The sequence below is a fragment of the Nerophis ophidion genome, linkage group LG14 (assembly GCF_033978795.1).
Source record: "Nerophis ophidion isolate RoL-2023_Sa linkage group LG14, RoL_Noph_v1.0, whole genome shotgun sequence".
NCBI classification, from domain to species: domain Eukaryota; kingdom Metazoa; phylum Chordata; class Actinopteri; order Syngnathiformes; family Syngnathidae; genus Nerophis; species Nerophis ophidion.
This window is the reverse complement of record NC_084624.1, coordinates 39,532,056-39,556,597: the sequence shown is the minus strand read 5'-3', so window position 1 is coordinate 39,556,597 and position 24,542 is coordinate 39,532,056. Positions and strand designations below refer to the sequence as shown.

The following is a 24,542-nucleotide window of genomic DNA, read 5'->3' as shown; positions in this document are numbered from 1 at the left end:
GTGCAGCTGGATAGGCTCCAGTCCCCCCGCAACGTCAAGAAAGACAAGCAGTGAAAAATGGATTGACGGATGGATTAAGGATTTATCAAGTAGCTTTTCAGTTTACTTGTACAGTGTTTTTTTGGTGATTTCTCAATGTGGTGAAGCGTGACTGGCTTATTACTCTGTCGCCTTGGAAATGCTCGAGACAAACCAAGTGGCGCCCTTTGCCTTGCAGAACGCAAACTTTCTTACCTCCGCCAAAGAGGTAATGTTTTCAGCAGGGGTTGTTTGTGTTTGTTAGCAACATAAATGGTAAATGGGTTGTACTTGTACAGCGCTTTTCTACCTTCAAGGTACTCAAAGCGCTTTGAGACTACTTCCACATTCACCCATTCACACACTGATGGCAGGAGCTGCCATGCAAGGCGCTAACCAGCACCCATCAGGAGTAAGGGTGAAGTGTCTTGCTCAGGACACAACGGACATGACGAAGTTGGCACTAGGTGGGGATTGAACCACTCAAACAATTATGGATAGATTGAGGATTTTTTCTGGAAATGTCCAAAAAAAACAATTGCTCTCATCCATCATGAACACACTTTACTTATTGCTAACACCGTTTCACATCTATCACTTTGTCGGGCCCACGCAGGGTAGAAGATGGGAGATGTTTATTTTCAGACCCGGCCAACGCTAAAACACCAGAAAATAACTATACATCAAGTTTTTGTTTGATACCGTCACGGTATTATTATGAAGACTTAAAACAGCCATACCGACGTATCTACAATATCATTACACCCTTAATATTTACACACGCTTCTCTTATGCAAAAGTTCTCTTTTGTCTGGTGGTATGTGGGGCACCGTGGCTCAGTTGATATGCGCCCGTGCCAACAACTTGACAGTTCCAAGTTTGATCCCCGCCTCCAGCCAGTCTAGTCACTGCCGTTGTGTCCTTGGGCAAGATACTTTACCCAGCTGCTCCCAGTGACACCCACACTGGTTTAAATGTAAATTAGATAAAGGGTTTCACTATGTAAAGCACTTTGAGTCACTAGAGAAAAGTGCTATATAAATGCTTCACTTTATAGATGGTTGAGCACCAACCTGGTCCTGGGTGAATGATGTCTAACAGTGAGGGGGGTGGTCGGTGGCTTAAAACCGGCAGAAGGTGCAAATCCATTGATGAACTGGCTGTTGTGAAATGGAGCAACCTGATTAAAACAGAAAACAACATTGATGATTTTAAAGGGGAAGTGCACTTTTTAAAAAACGTTGCCTATCGTTCACAATCATTATGAGGGACAAGAACACGCATGTCTTTTTTTTTAATTTTTAATAAAGGATTTTAAAGATGACAAAAAAGTGCTTGAAAAATGTATCTAATGGAAGTCACCGTTGTAGCCTTCAAACCACTCCTCTAAAACAACTTCAAAACCCTACATAAATGTCATATATACAGGTACACGCTGCAAGTATATAGATATAATGTAGTAACAGACATGTTCATAACAATATGTAATGTGTTCAATGTATACAGTATTTTTGATCATTTAATCATTTATTTAATCTGATTTATTTCACGCATGGATTTCTCTTTCCACAGCAATGCACGTCTGACTTCTGGCAACAACATTTTGTTCCTGCTTCCAGAATCAAACGCGTGTGTGTTTTAATCATGGCAGACTTGGTAACAGACAACAAAGCCAACTATTTTTGGTCAAATGAGGATTCACAACCTTGTATTTTTGAAGCTAAATATACTGAGGATGCTTATAGAAGGGAGCACGAAAAAGAGGTTGGGGCAGACGGAAGCCGGGAGACTGAGGTGAAAGAGACACCGCTATAAATATAGAACTTGGAGACAAGCAAATAGGACATAAATGGATTGCTTACCCCGCCTTCCGCCCGATTGTAGCTGAGATAGGCACCAGCGCCCCCCGCTACTCCAAAAGGGAATAAGCGGCAGAAAATGGTTGGATGGATGGATTCCTTACCCAAACCCAACAGACGAACAACCGTCCATCGAGTAAGTCACTATATATCGACCATGATACACGCAGCACGTCAAGCTAAATGTTATTAAAACTACACTGCATACGCTCTCAGCTGTGTACAAACAAAACATGAAATGCTGGCTAATACTTTTCAGACACTGTAATATGGCTGTTCATGTTTTTCAGTCAATACAGGTTATTGTCCAAACACAGTGTTGTGCATTCAAACTCAAACGTGTTTTGTGTCGACGTTGAAGCTCGCTTATCTGTTGCCGTAGTTAGCTTTTACGGCTAATACTGTAGTATGGCAATGTGTAACTGCGCTATAAAAACAGTTCTTCAGTGTTCGGTCTTACAATAACAATGTTGTTGCAGCTTGGTTATTATACATGTTACGAACTTAAATGAAAAATGGTTGACGGTTTTTGAATGCATTTTTGAAGTGATTTAGAGGTAGAAATGTTGCTTCCATTACCTGCATTTCCAGCTACCTACAACACCATTTTTTACATGTTAGAAAGCGAAAAAAAAAACGTTTGTCTTCTTGACTCTCATATTGATTTGAACGTTAGGCAAAACTCCAAAAAAAGTGCAGTTTCCTTCAAATTACAATAAAAGCATTGGCCTCCCTGTTGTGGTTCGGATTCTTCATCTTCTTACCAGTGCGGGATCGATGAAACTGGGTGCGGTCGACCAGGCCTGTGGAGTGATAAGGCTGTACAGTGGGAACTGCTGCTGTGGGCTGTAGACGGGTGGGATGTAGTAAGACGTGTAGCGTTGCTGAGCGTATGGGTTCACCTCCACTGGCCTGTAACCATTCTTTGGCATGAAAGTGTTGATAGCGATTGCTTTCGCCTTTATCCTTGCCTGCAAGATAGGAACTCCATCACAAACTACAATCAACCTTTCTTCACACATTATAGTTTATAATTCAGTATAGCACAGTAGCACTATGACTATTACTACTACTATGAAAAGGAAACAATACCTTAAAGAACTCACCTTGATAGGCTTCCCTTGAAAGGTCTTCACCTCCTCACGGAGATACTGATAAGCCTTCATCAAGAAAAGGTTTTGGTCAATTTTAATTCAAAGTTACCAACAGACATATATATATGCTATGTCAAAGTGTAGAGGTTGTTTTTTGACAAAGTATAGGGATCTCTTCCATTGCATAGTTTGATTTGTTGCTCGTATCTGCTTTTACAGGAAGATCTTAGCCCCTTGCGTGCTCGAGTTTGCGCGCTGCTTGCTACACAACAGCAATCTTGGCTTGGTTGACAATCGTTTTTCACTTTCACAAAGAAGTACCGTGACTGAATACAAACCATAAGTACCAGTTTTTGTATATTTGGGATTTGTACAAAGTCCCAAACATTTTTAAATCAAAACAATCGTGTCTTCTTTCACAACTCCTTGGAACGTTTGGAATTTGACCAATTTGTGACGTGTTTCCCCATTGGTGACGTCAGTGGTTAGCTCCATATATAGTTAAGTTTTATCTGAAGAGCTTTGCGCAAGTAGTCTGAAGTACTCAGCAAGTTTCTTAATTTTCTCTATCCTCTATTTGAGGGGCAGACTGGCTGATACATGCACATGCATCCTCCAATGTAGCCATTTATAATGCAAAAGTAGCGTATATAGTTCTAACTTATCTGTCAGTATACTCCATATGGAAGTGGTAAAAACTACAACATGGTTGACGGGGAGAACATGCAGTCAAAATGGAGGCATCTAAATAAGACCGGCCACAAAAAGAAAAAACGGTTAGAAAGTAGCTTTGAAGATGGTCTATAATACATAATCTATGCAAAATTTTGACCAAAGAACCATCATCACATGTTATGTAGACCACAAGGAAGTGTTTTAAATGCAGAAAATGTTCATAATGTGACCCCTTTAAGAAATTTGCTCACAAAATAGTCAAGTGCTCTCAGCTTTTTATTAAAGAAGAAATGTTTGATGCTGTGATGGGGACTGAACTTGTCAATGACAGAAAATAAAGTGTTTTTTTACAATTATACCTGTTGTGCATCTGCTTCTGACTCAAAGGTGATGAACCAGTTGTCGTTATTGGCAAATTCACAGTTGATGAACTTGGGTAGGCTGTCTCCTTTAAAAAGAGCCTCCACCTCCTGTGCAACAGAACAGAAGAAAATCAATGCATGGATTGAGGCACCAACAAAAGATATGCACATCTGGGTGATCCCTTCGTGCAGGTCCACTGACCTCTATGGGCGTGCTCTCAGAAACCTCTCTCAGGATCACGATGCAGCGGTTCTGATTGGGTCGCACCTTCTCCCCTTTCTCATCCACCTGGACCAATGGCAAAGCTGGGGGCAAAAGAGAAGGATATCAACATTAACAAGTCACGTGATGTTTGCTCAGCTCACACGGTTACACTCACAGCGAAGAATATCCACAATCAGCTCCACGTCAGTGCTAAGCTTTTTGATGTGATCCAGGTTGGCCACCGTCACGATTGGCACATACTGGTCGCTGTCCATTTGTGAGATGAGGTATATGTCACTGGCCAAATTCTCCCTGAAGAACCAAGAAGGAGCATCGGGAGGTTTGCTTAGACTTTGAATGTGTGTGACCGAAAAATAGGCTAACCAAAATAACAATGCAATGCAAATTGGGAAGAAAATATGTCAAAAAGACTCACCGGGAAAGACAAAATTCCAATGTCTTCTTCAAGTGTTCTCTTAAACCTTCCTGGGGATTCTCTGGCTGGGGTTCACTAACTGTGAAACACAGAAGGTCATGTTTAACATGCAAGTCAAATGACAATCTAAAATATGTCCTGTAACTTCTGCCTCACTAGCCGACCTGTTGGTGCAGGCAGCCCCGACTCAGGGAACTCTAGGTAAGACGTCTCAGAGTGCTCCAGGGTGATGGCTGCCGCTGGGGGAGACTGGGCCAACATCACTTGAGCCGGTGGGGGTTCATCTGGGTCAGTTAGCAAGGGATCCTTGAAAGCCTTTTCTACATTAGCTTCATCGCCTGAAACAACAAGAGACAAAGATTGTGGATTAACAATGTGGAAAAAGCTGCATGGAACATCTTTACGCATGTAATTAGCTCATTTATACACCACTTCATGTAGTGGTGCTACAGTTGTTTAAAATAATCATCGAAAGTGCTAAGGATGGTAAAGAGATTCAACAATTGTTGTATTTAAATGTTCCATGTTGCTGTCATGTAGACCTGCAACCCACTGAAAATGGATCCACCAGTTAAAAACCACTGTACTCGAGTAAACATCATGGGCAACACAAATGGCAGGCTAACCTTGTGGGCCGGGATCGGCAGAACTCTCGCAACCTTCTTTCCATGGCTGCAAGGCCGCATTAGAGTTGTCAGCACTCCCGCTGGGGTCCAGGCTAAACATGTGGTTGGCCCATGCTTTCGCATTGGGGTTAAGGTCTGAAACCTTGGCAGATTCCTAGAGAGAGAGCACAAGCTGTGACTCAGAATGGCCAGAACTAGTGTGAGGAGAAGAGGTACACTAACCTTTTCCCCATTCGTACAATACACGCATTTATTATTGTTATTATTGATATTATTGGTATATTATTATTATTATTATTAGGTTTTTTTATGTGTAAACAAATTAAGTAATACATTGTATGAATGGATATATGTTACGCCCCCTCTAAGAAGAAAAATATATTTTGCACACCCCCCCACTTTCCATTGTGACTATATATTGTATAATTTGTGTACAAAAATGTTATAACTATAACTATGCATATCATTGTAAGCATATTAACATTAAAATAAACACCACAACCGCCTTTCCTCATCCCGCACCATGATTCCAGTGAAGCAAAGTGCTACATATGCTTCATCATATGCTGGTAGAGCAAAAAATCGTGTTCCCTGCGGTAACGCCGATAGGCAACGTTCCAAAAAAGTGCAGTTCCCTTTTAACTCAAGAAATAATGGATACAAACTATACAGTGTGTATAGTATGTAATAGGGGTGTGGGAAAAAATCAATTCGAATTTGAATTGTGTTTCTCACGTCCAAGCAACGTTATCATGGACGCCCCTGCTTATTTCAACAAGACAATGCAAAGCCTCGTGTTACAACAGCGTGGTTTCATAGTAAAAAAGTGCGGGTACTAGACTGACCTGCCTGTAGTCCAGACCTGTCTCCCACTGAAAATGTGTGGCGCAAAATGAAGCCTAAAATACCACAACGCAGACCCCGCACTGTTGAAGAACTTAAGTTGTACATCAAGCAAGAATGGAAAAGAATTCCACCTGAAAAGCTTCAAAAATTGGTCTCCTCAGTTCCCAAACGTTTACAGAGTGTTGTTAAAAGGAAATATGATATAACATGGTGGTAAAAAGGCCCCTGTGCCAACTTTTTTGCTATGTGTTGCTGCAATTAAATTCTAAGGTAATGATTATTTGCAAAAAAAAATAAAAGTTTCTCAGTTGGAACATGAAATATCTGGTCTTTGGGGTCTATTGAATTGAATATAAGTTGAAAAGGATTTGTAAATTATTGTATTCTGTTTTTATTTACGAATTACACAACGTGCCAACATCACAGATTATTTAATAATTAAAAGATTTGTTTTTAAATGTATTTATAACATTTGTTAGCCTTTTTATAGAAAACTTCTACATCTGCGGCAATAGTGGAAGTTATGTGACAAAGTCCTGTTGAACACACCCCACCATGCCCCTAGTCACGTCCCCACTGCCACAAGTACATTGGCAATCTAGGGGGAAACCCTGAAAGCATTCAAAGAACCTTGCAGAGCTTCACTGAAAAGTCAAAAACATTTTTGGGAAATAAGTAAAAACACAATTATGTTTCAAATTCAAATATGACCTATATTGTATTGTAAAAAGTTATAGTAATACTATAATTTGGATAATATAAGCCCCAGAAAAGTATATGTAAAGTGCTGTGAATTGGCCTTCAGTGATGTACAGGACTTAGGTCTAAAGGCAGAGTCAGTGAGCAGGCTTTTTCAGGACTGCAGGCATTAAGCACAACGGCAATGTATGACCAGCACTGTGGAAAGAGCCAGGATTTTATTCAAGTTCTAAGGCAGAACAGACCTGGCGGTCCCTGTGGAGTGTGTTTAAGGCTACACGCAACTATCTATAAGTCATATCTCCAGAGACACGTATCTCTGCAAGCGGCAGCAGACAACTCATGACTCCAGCGCTCATAGCCACATGTTTCTAAAACGTTTTACCATCACATCTCAATGTTCTTTCTGCCTCCACTCCGAGAGGCTGACCGGATCTGGCAGCTCAGAAGTAGGGCTGCAACTAACAACTATTTTGATTGTCAACTAACCATTAACTATCTTAACTATTACTCGGCTTTTTAGATTACAAAGCGTACACATATTCAGTGGCTCTTATTTAGCAATCAACATTTAAATTCAGCTTGAGTTATTTTTAGGCATGTGCTTACTAACAACCAAGATGACTAACTCTTTCATACATATTTATTTATACTGCAACTATGCTGCTTATTCGGCGGTCACAAAAATAAAAAATAAATACTACATTTTTGTCCATTTAAAAACAAGAACAGGCAGTACGTACTGCTGAACAAAATCCACGTATGCATTTTAATGTAAAAAGGAGTTAAAATAGCAAATCTGTCTTTGTTTCTTGCATTGAACAGTCTACGAAGTAAAATTCTTAGTTTGTTTAACATATGTGGCCGATCAAGCCAATTCTGATTCTGAATAAAAACAAAGAACAAAAATATCCAACTTCCTCAAACAGAAAGGACAAATTTGTCATGTGTGTACAAAGCTGCACAATATAAATGTTTTGATGATTGCTAAAAATACCAGGAAATAGAGTTAATCAATCAAGTAGACTCAATATATAGAAATTTATTTTATTCATTATTTGACAGGAACAGTACAATTAAACATTTCTACCCATAGGTACCCGATGTCAAAGTACATAAAGCTTCCAGCCATAGGCTAAATTTTCAACCCTCATCCATGGTTAGGCTTTTAACATTGATTAATTCTGAACACTTTAGCTATCTATTAGATTGTATGTTTGATCTTTTATTATAACAGCGCATTGGTTTGTGTGTGTGTGTGTGTGTGTGTGAGAGTGTGTATGTGTGTGTGTGCGCGCGTGCCTGCGTTTGTGTGTGGGTTTGACATACGTCATTTGCCTTTCTTTATTGCACTGCAAATTTAAGCTGTTTACACCTGAAGTTCCTGACAAAATGTACTTTAATTGATTTAGACAAATTGTAGCTGGCAGCCTCTGGCTAAAATAAAAGTAAGTTATTGTTCACACAACTTGTTAGCGAGCTAGCAAGGTACAAGCCAACTCTTACCAAGTTGAGACCGCATCCTCCAGATGTCCGTTATTCCCTGCTTTAATTGCTCCCATATCAGAGATAACAAGATCTACTTTGCAAAAGGACCAAGGTACTAACTCATGTTTTAACAAGAATAAGAGGACAAATTACCACACTTTAAAATGTTTTCACCCGTGATGTTGTTGCACCTCTAGTCGCATGCTTATTGAATGTCTGAGTGCCAATTTATTTAAAAATGGACACTTTGTCCCAGCTGATTGTCATGAAAACAAACAACAACATCAGGGCAGGGCTGCTTCAATGCGCAGGCTTACCTGGGCTGAAGTCCAGGTGCCCTGATTTTGACGGCGGAATGCAATGTTTGGTGTTCATTTTTTTTTTTTAAACATCCATCCATTTCTACCGCTTATTCCCTTTCGGGGTCGCGGGGGGCGCTGGCGCCTATCTCAGCTACAATCGGGCGGAAGGCAGGGTACACCCTGGACAAGTCGCCACCTCATCGCAGGGCCAACACAGATAGACAGACAACATTCACACTCACATTCACACACTAGGGCCAATTTAGTGTTGCCAATCAACCTATCCCCAGGTGCATGTCTTTGGAAGTGGGAGGAAGCCGGAGTACCCGGAGGGAACCCACGCATTCACGGGGAGAACATGCAAACTCCACACAGAAAGATCCCGAGCCTGGATTTGAACCCAGGACTGCAGGAACTTCGTATTGTGAGGCAGACGCACTAACCCCTCTGCCACCGTGAAGCCCTTTTTAAACATTTATTAATTAAATTTTTTTGACAGTTAACAGAAATACAGTACAATACAAATAAAGTCCTAAATCTCCAACTATCCATCCATTTTCTACCGATTGTCCCTTTTCAGGGTCAGGGGGTTGCTGGAGCCTATCTTGGCTGCATTCGGGCTACACTATTTATCTTACGAAACGGACTTGGGGGGAAAGGTGGTATACACTGGAACACATAGGGAAATCGTAGTAGTATATTAATTTCAACAGAGTTCACACAAGCCGCTGTAGACAAATTTAAGTAAGGACCAGCAATCATCTCCATGGACAGTGAAACAAAGTTGGCTTTATGAAGTTCTGCAAGCGTTTGTATGAAACTTTGCGAGGCAATTTTAAAATTGGAAAATTGTGAAGAGAATAATTCTTAGCAGCAAAATTTATAGGGAATATTTCACTTTTATCTAAGTTTAATTTGTAACCAGACACATATCCAAAAGCCTGGAGAGTATTCAAGGCAGCTTTACCGAGGCGGAGATGTCAGAGACATGTAGACGCAGGTCATCAGCGTAGAGAGACCTTCACCTGCACATTGTGTCCACATATGCTCGTAATAAGCAGGTTGTTATAAAGTGCTATTGACCGAGACTCAATGGTAAAAGCAAAAACGCCGGCAATGCGCTCGGGGGCAGCCCTGCCGGCGTTTATACCGGTATGTGTCCTGACCGAGGCCTCAGGTGATTAATATGGAACGAAACAGGAAGTGGCACTGAGCACACACACACAAACGCACGCACGCACGCACGCAACTCTCGTAACACAAGTGTGGTTGCGCCGTATTTCTGAAGTTTCACTGCATGGAGTGAGAAGAGGAACTGTAATATATTGATATATCAACTCAATAACAAAAACGTGTCTTTAGTTTTGTTGGTTTTATTGTAAACAGTGTGGTAACAACCTGATACTTCCAATGTGACGGTTTAATTAGTTACTTCCTAAACTACTGTGTAGTTTTCAATAGCTTATACACTATTGCCATCTCGTGTATCAAATCTGCAATGACCTTCAAATCTACTTATATTATTATATTACCTTAGCAGTGCTCATCTTACCAGGCTACTAAACACTCTCTCCACTGATAAATACCACCCTTGGTAAGTTGGAAATTGTTTACTGTATTTATTGGCAGGCTTAAATAAGTCACAAAGAGTATCAAAAATGATATATATAAATCAATATATATATATAAAAAGGAATCGGAACATAGTTTTCGGCCATATCGCCTGGCCCTAAGCTTAACCCATTAAATAAAACCGTTACCAACGCCGAATCTCTCCCGGACATGTAAAAATAATTCCACTCCACTCGGTCAAATGTCTTTTCAGCATCCACAGATACCTCTGCCTCTTCAGTGTTAAGAGTTGGTACATCATATCATATATGGAAAAGACGTCAAAGATTAGGAAAAGGAGTGCCTATTGCGAATGACCTAACTTTGATGCACATTAATGGCAGAGGGGTATCTAGATGTAATACCAATAGTTTAGATCATTTAATTCCACATTCAACAGACTAATAGGACGATACTAAGTGCATGAAAAAGGGTCCTTGCTTTTTTTCCATAGGAAAGAAATTGAAGCTTGGTTAAGCGTCTGCAGGAGACGGCCAGATTAAAATGATTCATTGTACATGTCCAATATTTGGAGGGCTAGTTAAAAAAAAAAAATCTAGGTGTGTGAATGTGAATGTTGTCGGTCTATCTCTGTTGGCCCTGTGATGAGGTGGCGACTTGTCCAGGGTGTACGCTGCCTTCAGAGCCGAATGAAAAAAAGGATATGCTCCAGCACCCTACACGATCCCAAACGGGACAAGCGGTAGTAAATGGATGGATGGATGGATAATTTGGGAGGATAGCCGTCAGGTCCCAAGGATTTTCCATTTTGCCGTGATAACGTTGCAACATTTAATTCCACAGCAGTAATAGGTCTCTATAACTCTACTGCGATAGACTGATCAACAGAGGGGATATCCAGATTGGCAAAATAAATTATCAAGCTCAGAAGTAGAACATTGAGCAGATGAGGAGAGGGATGCATGGAAATTCTTAAATACAGTGTTGATCTCAAAATCACCCGTAACTATATCATGCAATGATTGGTGTTCATGGCTGTCAATCAAAGACAGCTCTGCTTTGTGTAGCGATTGTGTACTCGTTGGCTCGGCTGCATTGTTTTTCCTATTGATTTGACCAGGGCACGAACCCAGGTTGCCGATTTCAGAAGCGGGAGTGCTATCTCCTGAGACAAAAGCACAGGCAATCTCCCAGATCGCCAGCACTATTCTTGAAGTTGACTGGCCTCTGTTACATTCGCACAGACGTGCATGCGCTTGTTGCAAAGGAGATGTATTCATTAACAAAATTATTTTTAAAAGGAATTATGTTTTTGAATAGTTGCTGTTCTTTTGATTAAAATCAAGGCTTTATTTTTTCCCCCAAACTGTGATTTCGGGGGCCGGTAGGGATCGGGGGATGAGGGGTCCTCAAACCCCCTCAGCCTTGGATCCTCCCTTTAGGTTAAGGCAGTCCTACATCAGGGAACATACCTTGTGGACTGCAAGACCTTTGTAAATGCTCAAATGTTAGCCTGATCTTTTATAGAGTCAGCATTTTGGGAAGAGATGAGCTGAGGGCATAGATGACTTACTGTTAGTGTCACCAGACTGTAGCCTGTGACGCACAAAAATGATTTCACTGCTTGCTTTAATGCAAAGCCAATACTCTTGAATGAGAGGGAACAAAACTATTTAGATTTGTCTTTGTCTGCCTATCATCGGTGCAGTTAAATAAACAATTCAGATTCCTATTCAGGCAGAAACATGAACATTCAGGTATTTTCCTAATAAAACATCCCGGAGTATTTTGGTTCTCTGACTGTGTTTGCACAAGTAAATTTGTCTTGGAAAGAGCTGGAAGCATCAGCCCAATAGACACCAGCAGAGGAAGTTTACACTCTCCTTTGTGCTGCCAATCTTCTTTCCCATTTTGAACATGTGTAAATGACAATGGAAAAAGACAGCAGGCTCTTTCCGCTGTCCTTATTTTTATATTTTTTTCACCTATACCTTTCAACCATCTGCTCACTTTTCTCCCATCACATGAGTTTGTAGAAGTCATGCCGATGGGAAGCCTTGTGTGTGTTCAACATTCACCGCTCCAAACACCAGAGTTGACTTTAGCTGCCATAGCTTCAATCAAAAGTTAATAGGAAGCCTAACAAGGGAGTGGACTTGTAAGCTGATCACATTCCTCCTCCATAGTGCTGGTGCTTAACATCGTTGGATTGCACCTCCTTTCCAGTTTAAACGAGAGCATGTAACAGTGTGTACAGCATACTGCAACAACCATTACACAAAGGGTCCACAAAATCGATTAAGGTAACTTTATTAAATATTTAGATATCACAACAACATAAGTCAATTAAAGATCAATTTTAATATAGAACAGGTCTACACACTGTTGTTGTTGTGGGGTTTTTTTATAAACTGAACATTTTTTATTTCAATGACACCTTGACATTTCTATCTCTAAATGGTCATGTTTACAATTTGTCATCTGCTTTGTGAATAACAAGTGGACACATTTATAGTATATTGCAATCTATTGTATCTGCACTGCATGTGTTTGTAACAGTGAATTTAAGGATGTAACAATACGAAAAGTATCATCAACATGCTTATTGTAATTAAAATTACAACAGCTATTAGGGCCAACTTCCCCAAAAGGATTCGATTTTGATTCATATGTATCCTGATTCAATTGGATTCAATGTACCGTACATTTAAATTTTAAAAATATCTCAAATCTGTTACAAAATACAAACCCCGTTTTTGTATGAGTTGGGAAATTGTGTTAGATGTAAACGGAATACAATGATTTGCAAATCCTTTTCAACCCATCTTCAATTGAATGCACTACAAAGATAAGATATTTGATGTTCAAACTCATAAACTTTATTTTTTTGGGCAAACAATAACTAACTTAGAATTTCATGGCTGCAACACGTGCCAAAGTAGTTGGGAAAGGACATATTCCACTGTGTTACATCACCTTTTCTTTTAACAACACTCAAACGTTTGGTAACTGAGGAAACTAATTGTTGAAGCTTTGAAAGTGGAATTCTTTCCAATTCTCAAAAACACCAGGTACCAATAAGTAAAAAAAATGTTAGTCTTGCATAATATTGCAAAACAAATCGTCAGATAATGTCTCCTGATAGGTGCCATTTTGGTGCCCTTATATGCACACACTATAATAATACCATATGTCAAAGCACAGAACGCCTAACAACGTAATTTTTCGAGCGGTGCGGCTTAATAGGTTACCAAAGTTGTACTAAAACATTTGACAGTTTTTTGAGCGCTGTGTGTAATGCTCTATATTCTCAATGTATCATCAAAGTTTTGGTGTTGTTTGCTTACTTACTAGTGTCATTTGTTGAACAGGTGTCAACCGAGAGTCCACATTTATCTCTTGTGTGACCTACATCTAGTGGTCACACTTATTACACCATGTACCAAATAAAATTGCTTAGAGGCCGATAAGCACAACCAGAATAAGTGTACATTAGGCGCATCTCCGGGTTGGGGAGGAGATCTTGCTCCAAGTGGAGGAGTTCAAGTACCTTGTTCACGAGTGAGGGAAGAGTGGATTGTGAGATCGACAGGCGTCTTCAGTAATGCGGACGCTGTATCGATCCGTTGTGGTGAAGAAGGAGCTGAACCGGAAGACAAAGCTCTCAATTTACCGGTCGATCTACATTCCCATCTTCACCTATGGTCATGAGTTTTGGCTCATGACCGAAAGGACAAGATCACGGGTACAAGCGGCCGAAATGAGTTTCCTCCGCTGGGTGGCGGGGCTCTCCCTTAGAGATAGGGTGAGAAGCTCTGCCATCCGGGAGGAGCTCAAAGTAAAGCCGCTGCTCCTCCACATCGAGAGGAGCCAGATGAGGTGGTTCGGGCATCTGGTCAGGATGCCACCCGAACGCCTCCCTAGGTCCGACCGGTAGGAGGACCCGGGGAAGACCCAGGACGCATTGGGAAGACTATATCTCCTGGCTGGCCTGGGAACGCCTCGGGATCCCCCGGCAAGAGCTTGACGAAGTGGCTGGGGAGAAGGAAGTCTGGGCATCCCTGCTTAGACTGCTGCCCCCGCGACCTGACTTCGGATGAGCGGAAGAAGATGGATGGATGGATGGATGGATGGATGGATTAGGCACACCAGGTTATAAAGCGCACCGTTAATTTGTTTGAGAACATTAAAGGATTTTAAGTGCGCCTTATAGTCGGAAAAATACGGGACTACAAAATACATTAAAGTGGCTCTATTATGGAAAACCATTTTTCTTACCTATTAGTACCTCCTGTTGTGTATTTGAGATCTGCATAAGTCCCAAAAATTTGAAATCACACCGTGGAAGCATTGCAGAGATATTTATTTAAAAAATCTTGCCTTTCTTCCTATTTCTGCCTAACAAGCTTGTTTGTAATGTGAATAATTTGGGACGTCACAAATTGGGAAAATAGTCATTGTTCCGCATCATAGTCAACAAGCTCATGTTTTTTCTCTATCCTATAGCTGTGGGGCAGACTGGGTAGTACACGCATCTCTCGCTGTTGAAATTTCTAAAATAAAGTAGTATTTAGTTCTCTTTTATATCGGTCAGTAAACTCGCAATGAAAGTGCTAACAGCTAAATACAACAAAAACATACAATAAAAGCTAAATACTACAACCAGTGTTATAAACATAGAACGAATAGTGTGTACGTAAAGTAGATTTGAGTATGACGTTTTCAATGGTGAAAGGCGTGAATGAAAGGCTGCACACGCCCGGGACGGCGTGGCGCAGTGGAAGAGAGGCCGTGCGCAACCCGAGGGTCCCTGGTTCAATCCCCACCTAGTACCAACCTCGTCACGTCCGTTGTGTCCTGAGCAAGACACTTCACCCTTGCTCCTGATGGGTGCTGGTTAGCGCCTTGCATGTCCGCTCCTTCTATCAGTGTGTGAATGTGTGTGTGAATGGGTCAATGTGGAAGTAGTGTCAAAGCGCTTTGAGTAACTTGAAGGTAGAAAAGCGCTCTACAAGTACAACCCATTTATCATTTATTTTAACCACGATTGCGATTTCAGCTGCCACGACTAAATGAGGATGATCGTTGGCGATAGTAACAATTAAAAGGCAGGCTCCTCTGCATATTAACCACTTTTACAAGTGTGGCATCAGAGAACGACCCTGTGAAGTGCACCACCATCCACGCCAGAGGCCGTTGTGTATGAGCACTAAGCCCCATCACCATGCAGACCAAAAACATTACCATCTTTAACATTAAAAAACTTTTCCCACGTTGATAATCGCCATATGCATTCGCTGTTACAGGCTGCAAGGGGCAGAGCGGTCACACTTTGCAGAAGCTGCAGGCATGAGTACTCCAGCACATAAACTGTAATAATAACCGCTGGAGAACTCCCATCAGTTAGTATTCAATTAAAATCATTGAAAAACCGTGGTTGATAATTGCAGCTTACTAAACTTAAGGTCAAGCGTTAGCTTTCTAGCTAGCTTCAATGCTAACATGAAAACGAAAGACATTCAAATATTTTCCCATTACGAAACATGCATCCATCCATTTTCTACCGCTTGTTTCCTTTGGGGTCGCGGGGGGTGCTGTTGCCTATCTCAGCTACAATCGGGTGGAAGGCGCCGTACACCCTGGACAAGTCGCCACCTTATCACAGGGCCAACACAGATAGACAGACAACATTCACACACTTGGGCCAATTTAGTGTTGCCAATCAACCTATCCCCAGCATATCTTTGGAAGTGGGAGGAAACCAGAGTACCCGGAGGGAACCCACGCATTTACGGGGAGGACATGCAGACTCCACACAGAAAGATTCCGAGCCCAGGATCGAACCCAGGACTACTCAGGACCTTCGTATTGTGAGGCAGAAGCACTAACCCCTCTTCCACCGTGAAGCCCCATTAAGAAAAATCACTTCACAATCTGCACATTGCTGTATAAACTACTATGTTACAGTATACACATTGAACATAACGAAAATGCTGTCTTCGTACAAAGTAATCGATACAAACTATAGTGTCCCGTTGAAACAGACAAACGTCCGTTCAACAGAAAAATAACTCGCATGACGTCACATCAACCGGAAGTTAAACGAACTGATCACCCAATTTGCATTTCTTAAAAAAAACATTCTAAAACGTGTGCAAATTCAAATGTAAGAAGATAAACATATTTATAAACACAAATAAAAATATGACTTGTATAAAGCCAGAGCAGTATTTAATGTTTCCTCTGTCAAGAAAGTATATTGTGTAGCTATTTATCTAACAAAAAAAAAAAAACTTGGTTAAAAGATTTTAATGTGTGTATACAGGTACTTTTTGAGCTTATTCAACATTACCGCAATAATAATGGCAACTGTGATTATTTTGGTCACAATAACTTCATTTAGCTATTTTATTCATTATCCTGGTTGTGAAGTTCCCCACACCCTCCTTAACAGAAACAGAACCTATTTTATTGCTTTTGCTGTGATTTTGATTCAAGTGCCAAATTTTGCTAACAGAGTATATTTCATTGTTATTTGTTTGTTTTATTCAAATTGGATATTTAAAAGTTTACCTTCCAATCATAATAAGTAATTTGGTCTCAAAATGATGCTGACAAAACCGTTTATTGGCAATTACTTATAGGTCAATGTATTGTAAAGCAAAATTTGTTGTCAGCAAAGGCATAAATATAGAATAGACTTCATTCATCACACAATGGGGAAATTATGTTGTTGCAGTGCAGATAAAAAAAATCCACAAAAAAAAAGACATTAAAACAAAAGGGACGCATCAAGGACATAAAAGTGCACAAAGCTACTGCCACTTCAGCGGCGCCTTTTCTACATACGGCTACAAAGTAGAACAAAAAAAAACACCAAAAGAGCAATCAATAATACATACTGCGCATATGCAACTGCACCATGCATATACAAATAACAAAAACAAAACAAAAACAATATTTCAACACCCACATACTGTACACAGCACTGGCTTCTGCAGTACTGCAGCCATCGTCTGCTGGAGTCGGTGGCCGCATTTCCAGAGACAGAAACAGACCCAACAAAGCAACCAAAAGAGCAGACTAAGTCCGAGGCTGCCCACTAGCTCTTGGCCAATATCCAGTCTGCACGGATGAGCGAGAATCTGTCTTGAGAGACCGAAGTGTCCGATATACACTCATTTATCTCCGTGTACCTTGTCCATGCCGACGCTCTTTGCTAATTGTCACTAAAGAGGTGCAATCGCATCACAATTGGCTACGCTAAAACCTAGAGTAAAAGTGCTTCCCACAGTACCGGGAATGTATATGTGGCTCAGTATGATGCAAAACTATATGTATATGCATTATAAGAAAGTATTGTATATTCTATTTAATAACTCAAAGTTTTTACCAGTGTTGGTTTAATTTAGACACTTGTGTGCGCAACCAATTAAAAACATTCATGTTTCTTGGGCTCCGTGTAGTAGGTGTGCACCTATTTTAAAGATAACATACATTAAATTGTACATCTGATATATTACTATATTACTAAATCGATCTGCATTACGATGCACGACCAAGTCAGCTGTGGTATATTTGTGTTGAAAAGCAGAGTCAAAATGCCATCTACTATACGGAGGTGAAATAACAAGCTACACAGAAAGTCCCCATTAAAATGGGTTTGTGAGCGTGGGCAAAAAGACTCAGTCAGAAAAAATTTTTTATGGGGTCTGGGGGGAGAAATGGACACCAAATCTTTCTGTGGTTTATTGTGGCGATCAGTCATAAATATATATATATATGTAGGAGAGTTATATGTATGAGAAACACTGAAGTGTTTACACTACTGCTACTACTACTGGTAATAATAATAATAATAATAATAATAATAATAATACTACACATTGAGCCTGGGGTAGATTTTTTTCAAACCAAGTGTTGGAACACATATTACCGTATATCCATTTTCCAGTCTTGGTGGAAGGAGCTGAGCACCACCGTGACTTGTGGAAACGCCTTTTCTAAACGTCTTGTCAGTGGGAAAAATCTCCTGATTGCGCTACGAAATGTCATGACTCATATGACATCCATCAGGTGACATGAAAATGTGTTGTGACGCTCTACAGTGTATCCTATCTTACGCACACACACAAGGTAATTACAAGGCAGTTGTTTGGTGTTGTATTACCCGTTACGCACACATACAAACAGCTTTGTTTAAAGCTTCTCATGCAAACATCAATCAAGTATGCAGCTTTACAACAATTCCTGATAGTTAAAAAAGTATGCTAAGCTCAGAGGTAATTGACTGGCAGAAGGGGAGTAAATACAAACATTAATGAGCTGAAATAGAAAACACTAGACAAAAAAATCCTCACCGCCCACAACCAATCTTCCACATTCCAATATTTAAGTATTAGCGCACAGTGGCTCGACCTTGCAAAAGCAGTACAACTTACCAAATGAGAGTTCTCTTTAGCCTCCTGTACTTGCTGCACCTGTGGTTCAGCTACAACTTTTGTGTCCTGGTCAGAAGTCATGAGCCGTCTGCTTTTTGGCTCCTCAGGGAGAAGTCTCTGTGTCACCAAGGAAGCTACGGAACGCCACAAGGGACAAAAAAGGCCCGTTACTGCATCATAACATCAGCATTGAGAAGATGGGAAGCAAGCTAAGAACTAGTGACCAAATGACACTAGTGTTGAGATTAGACTGTTAAAATATTGCCTCTCCACTTCATTATGGGATTTTGATGGAATGTCTACAACTGTATTTCCTTTGGTAAAAGCTTGCTCGTTAAAATGTTTGTTGCTGGATTGTTTATAAGCATGCGATAGTCGAGCACAACAATCGAGGGGGGCGGGGAGGCGCTGTGTTTGCAAACAAAGCAGGAACAAGAATGGTGTTACTGTAAAGTTGTTCACCTTTGACCCACATACTCCTTGCCAAACATAGTGGAAGTGTTTGTGTGCGTGCGTGTGTGTCACTGCAATAAACTAGGTTCGATTGTGTCAGCCGTCCAAAAAAAAACCTTTACGACCTGTTGAAATGACATTTACGAACTATCTGTCCGCTTCACATCGCTTTATACACATGTAGTGCTTATGCATTAATGACTGTTAATTGGAGTTGCCGGAGGAAGCATCATTCAAAAGTTTATGAGGCACAGATTGAGTCAAAGCCAACACTCCAAACTTATTTGCTATTTATATGTTCAAATCATAGCACTAAGTTCAAGATGTCAACAATGTGATGTGCACTTTAACCAGAACACATCACATCATCCCCACACACACCAACAAACCATCAGTGCCATGGAGGTTTGAACATTAACCGGAATATGTTATCATTTCATTTAAACAAGGGCTGGGCGATATATCGCGGGTTTGTCTCTGTGCGATACAGAAAATGACTATATCGTGATATTCGAGTATACGTTCTCACGCAGTTACTTTTAGCTGCCGTCATAACACTACAGGCTCTTCCCACTCCTTTTTGTCTCTCCTTCTCACAGACAGCAAGCGCACTTACATACGTCACAAACTGTCACGTCATACATCACATACGTATACGCCCTCGCGGAGCAGAGAGGCAGCAGCATGGGTAACGTTAGCTGTGATGCCGTGCGAGTGGTAATACGAGAGAAAGGAGGTGCGAATCTGGTAACAAATGAAGGAAGAACTCCCAAGAAAAACAGCAGGGGGTCCATCGTCTGGCGGTGGTTTGGCTTCAAGTGGGAATATGTCGAACAGACAACCGTAATTTGTGAAATGCGGTGCTAAAGCGTTGTTACCAAAAGTAGTATTACTGCTAATATGTAGCATCATTTGAAAAGAATGAATAGTGTTTACTCCGCCTGTCAACATCTCCGTTCGGTGTGACACGCCCACGAACTTCTGCAAAAAAGTGCACTTTATTTGTTTTAAACTATTTTAGTGGCGTTCTGTACAAAAAGTGCACTTTAATTTAGTGTTGTATTGATATGTCATCTTAGTGACATCTTGCACAAAGTTGCACAAATAGCTTGTTTTAAAATGTCTCTGACAATCTTGCACTTTCTGTTTTGGAAATGACATGAATGTGTGTGCCACTGCTTAATAACTTTAATAAATACAGTTTTGGTTATTGCCTTAGTTGTGATTTCCTTCCCTGCATGAACGTTTAAAAGTAGCATATATTAATGCAGCATGAACAACAATGTTTTAATGTAGACACATAGAATCATCATACTGCTGTGATTATATGTATCCAGTGTTAATTCAAGGCTAAGGCAAAATATCGAGATATATATTGTGTATCGCGATATAGCCTACAAATATCGAGGTATTAAAAAAGGTCATATCGCCCAGCCCTAGTTTATACACAACATTCTCTAATAGCACAACAGAGACTGTCATGACTGGAAACATTACCTCCTGGTAGGGGGATAGCACCGCACACGACCGCAACAGACTGCAGAGAGTGGCCAGATCAGCCGAGCGCACCATCGGAGGTGTGTTCCCAACCTTCTGCAACATCTACACCAGGCGGTGTAGATTCAAGGCCAAGAGGATTGTGAGGAACTCTAGCCACCCAAGCAACTGCCTCTTCTCACTGCTTCAGTCAGGCAAGCGCTACCGGAGTCTCACGGAGAGACTCAGGAGGAGCTTCTATCCCCAAGCCATCAGACTGCTCAACTGCACCGCTGATTAACACTCATCACAATTGCACAAACCGCACGCACAAGATCACTTTACTTACCACTGTAATTACCGGCCTAAAATACTCTTCACTCAATGATTGTAAATAATGTAAAAATAATGTAAAAACAAGAGTATGAAGAAGTCATACTGTTCTATTACCTTGTTCATACTACTGTCATTACTCAACTGCTAAAGAACTGTAGACACCTTAATATTTGTTGCTTGCTATACTGCACATACTGTTACACTATTTGATATTGCACTGGTACTGTATTTGACTACTGCACTTCTACTTGTACTGATACTTCTACCATAACTTATGTGACTTATTGTGCAACTTAATTGTCTTGTAATTAATGTACATCAGAGCTATTCAATTTTTTGTATTTAGTGTTGTTCTGAAGGTTTGCATGTTTGTGTAATTGTTCCTTTAAATTCTACAGTTAGGAGATAATTTCTGTTATGGAATTATTATTATTATTATTTATATTTAATACGTGTCGTTTGGGAAGCTGAAATGTGCATACTTAAGTTGTTTAACCGTTGCTATGGCTTCGGTTGCTACGGTTACGGGCAGTTCCGTTTCCGCTAGCTGGTAGAATAAACTGTTAAAAGAGCTGCGACACTAACAGGCAGTGCAGCGTCAGTAGTTCTACATGGAAGACAGTTTACCACGATTGCAGATCGGAGAAAGCACCACAGTAAGATTATCATTTCAGAGTGTTATAAGTGGCAGTGTATCAGTAGCACAAGTTAAAGTATAGGACGTTTGGGCGCTTCACGTTGCTAGTATACGTGAAGTGCACGCTAACCGCTAGTAAGCTAACCGCAGCTCGCACTTGTGTTTGTGTGCTGCACCGTGACTTCACAAATGGCAGGTTTAGTCACGTTTGACTTAGGTTCCTTATATAGACCCTCTCCCCGGTGACTGTATAATTTGGAGAGCGAGTGTGGGACAATTTAGCGAGTTTAGTTATTTGCTATTGTTGTTACATTGCTGCGAGGGACGTGGACAGTGCTAGGTTGGCATGTCCATTGCACGCGCTTACGGACTAGTCGACAGAGAGGTGACCAAAGACGAGGCTGGTTCTCCTCTCGCTCCAGACCACTCCTGAGTCGTGCTAAAGGAAGCACGGCCGTGCTTCCCCCCCATCTCTACTCCACAACGGGAGGTGTCCCCCCTCTCCAACGCCCCCTTTGTATCCAGCAGTTTGAACTCACCACCCACCCCTAAGTGCACCACCGATTCATCAGGACCGCAACTGACAATTTTCTGGCCCAGCCAAGGGGCCCAGGTTGGACTGTGTGTGTGTGTGTGTTGTGTGATTGGTTTAGTGCAGGTTGTTCTATTGGGGAGGTAACGTGTGAGTGGGGAAAAGTGTATGAGTGTAATTAATGTCTGATTATTGTATGTTTATCTGGTATACAGTAAATGGTTAAACTGTATGAGCCGTCTCCTCTCACTCTCTCTTAAAGGCCTACTGAAACCCACAACTACCGACCACGCAGTCTGATAGTTTATATATCAATGATGAAATATTAACATTGCAATACATGCCAATACGGCCTTTTTAGTTTACTAAATTGCAATTTTAAATTTCCTGCAAAGTGTCATGTTGAAAATGTCGAGGTATGATGACGCGTGCGTTTGACGTCACCGGTTGTAGCGAACATTATTTTCCAGTCCTAATCCAAGCTATAAGTAGTCTGCTTTAATCGCATAATTACACAGTATTCTGGACATCTGTGTTGCTGATCTTTTGCAATTTGTTCAATTAATAATGGAGAAGTCAAAGTAGAAAGATGGTGGTGGGAAGCTTTTAGCCTTTAGCCACAAAAACACAGCCGGTGTTTCCTTGTTTAAAATTCCCGAAGATGAAGCTTTACAATGGATCAGTGCTGTCAAGCGAACATGGATTCCGACTACATGTCAACCGGCAGTTTTTGGTGAGAAAATTGTGGTAATAAGTCGCCTCTTACCGGAGACCTCAGCGGAGCTTCCGTCCTGCTGCAGCTGCCGTGACTTCCCTCAGAGACTCTGGCGTCAACACACCCGTGGCCACACCCCTCCGACTTTCAGGTACTATTTAATCTCACTAAAACAATAGCAACACAATAGGCAGATAAGGGATTTTTCAGAATTATCCTAGTAAATGTGTCTAATAACATCTGAATCGCTCCCACTGCAGTCGCCTTTTTTTTTTCTTCTTGTAGTCCTTCACTCTAAATTTCCTCATCCACAAATCTTTCATCCTCACTCAAATTAATGGGAAAATTGTTGCTTTCTCGGTCCGAATAGCTCTAGCTGCTGCTGGCTATGATTGTAAACAATGTGAGGATGTGAAAAGCCCTACAACCCGTGACGTCACGCGCACATCGTCTGCTACTTCCGGTAAAGGCAAGGCTTTTTTATTAGCGACCAAAAGTTGCAAACTTTATCGTCGATGTTCTCTACTAAATCCTCTCAGCAAAAATATGGAAATATCGTGAAATGAGCAAGTATGACACATAGAATGGACCTGCTATACCTGTTTAAATAAGAAAAACTCATTTGAGTAGGCCTTTAAGATTAGATTCTTGCATAAATAGTGAATAATCAGAGTCATCCTCCTAAGGTAAAAATACAGTCCTTTACAGGCTCCCGTACAAGTGTATTAGATTCTGCAACTAGTGTTGGATCCCACTGTACGCAATACCTGAAGAGCATGGAAAAAAAGCATTTCACTGTGGTGTAGTCTGAATGTGACAAATAAACATGAACCTTGAACCAACCACAGTGTAGCCCTCATAGCACAACAGGTGTTTCATTGGCGCCCTGCTGCTGCAGTCCCAGCACAGTCAAAATAAAGTAGTCATTGTGTTTATTTATAACTGATAAGTTTACATTGAATGAGGGTGACGCCCCCCAACCATTGGGCTCCTGCAGAGGGTGTGTGGGACCTGTGCTGAGCCAGTCACCGTGACAGGCGTCTGTTTGTCCATTTTAAAGGTCTACTGAAAGCCACTACTACCCACCATGCAGTCTGGTAGTTTATATATCAATGATGAAATATTAACATTGCAACACATGCCAATACGGCCTTTATAGTTTACTAAATTTCAATTTAAAATTTCCCGGGAGTTTCTTCTTGAAAACGTTGCGTAATGACGACGCGTACGCGTGACATCACGGACTGTTAGGAAATATGAGCCCTGCACACACACACAGCTAAAAGTTGTCTGCTTTAACCGCATAATTACACAGTATTTTGGACATCTGTGTTACTGAATCTTTTTCAATTTGTTCAATTAATATTGGAGGAGTCAAAGTGGAAAGATGGAGTTGGGAAGCTTTAGCCTTTAGCCACACAAACACACGGTGATTCCTTGTATAAAATTCCCGGAGGTGAAGCTTTACTATGGATCACAGCGGTCAAGCGAACATAGATCCCGACTGAATGTCAACCGGCAGGTTTCGGTGAGAAAATTGTGATAAAAAAGTCGCTTCTCACCGGAGATCAGCTGAGCTTGCGCCGTCCATAAAGCTGCCGTCGACTTCCCTGAGACACTGGCGTCAAGACACCCTTTGGACACACACCTCCGACTATCAGGTACTGTTAAACTCACTAAAACACTAGCAACACAATAGAAAGATAAGGGATTTCCCAGAATTATCCTAGTAAATGTGTCTAAAAACATCTGAATCCGTCCCAATGCAAT

The 24,542-nt window shown here is 41.0% G+C and overlaps 1 protein-coding gene across 3 annotated transcripts in view; it reads right to left on the bottom strand.

Moving 5' to 3' along the window:
- The window catches only part of LOC133568670 (la-related protein 4B-like), a 38,174-nt gene that overhangs the window by 12,330 nt on the left and 1,302 nt on the right, over window positions 1–24,542 (bottom strand). For 2 of the 3 annotated variants that reach the window (XM_061920746.1, XM_061920748.1), the window contains exons 2-11: window positions 18,624–18,757; window positions 5,276–5,429; window positions 4,814–4,987; window positions 4,650–4,728; window positions 4,389–4,525; window positions 4,211–4,314; window positions 4,006–4,116; window positions 2,984–3,037; window positions 2,642–2,848; window positions 1,092–1,198 (exon numbers count right to left, since the gene is read on the bottom strand). In XM_061920746.1, coding sequence (XP_061776730.1) covers window positions 1,092–1,198; window positions 2,642–2,848; window positions 2,984–3,037; window positions 4,006–4,116; window positions 4,211–4,314; window positions 4,389–4,525; window positions 4,650–4,728; window positions 4,814–4,987; window positions 5,276–5,429; window positions 18,624–18,704 — 1,208 coding nt within the window. In that variant the 5' untranslated portion in view covers window positions 18,705–18,757. Of the gene's footprint in view, window positions 1–1,091; window positions 1,199–2,641; window positions 2,849–2,983; window positions 3,038–4,005; window positions 4,117–4,210; window positions 4,315–4,388; window positions 4,526–4,649; window positions 4,729–4,813; window positions 4,988–5,275; window positions 5,430–18,623; window positions 18,758–22,823; window positions 22,940–24,542 lie in introns of all 3 variants that reach the window. The other variant, XM_061920747.1, reaches the window with a different exon arrangement.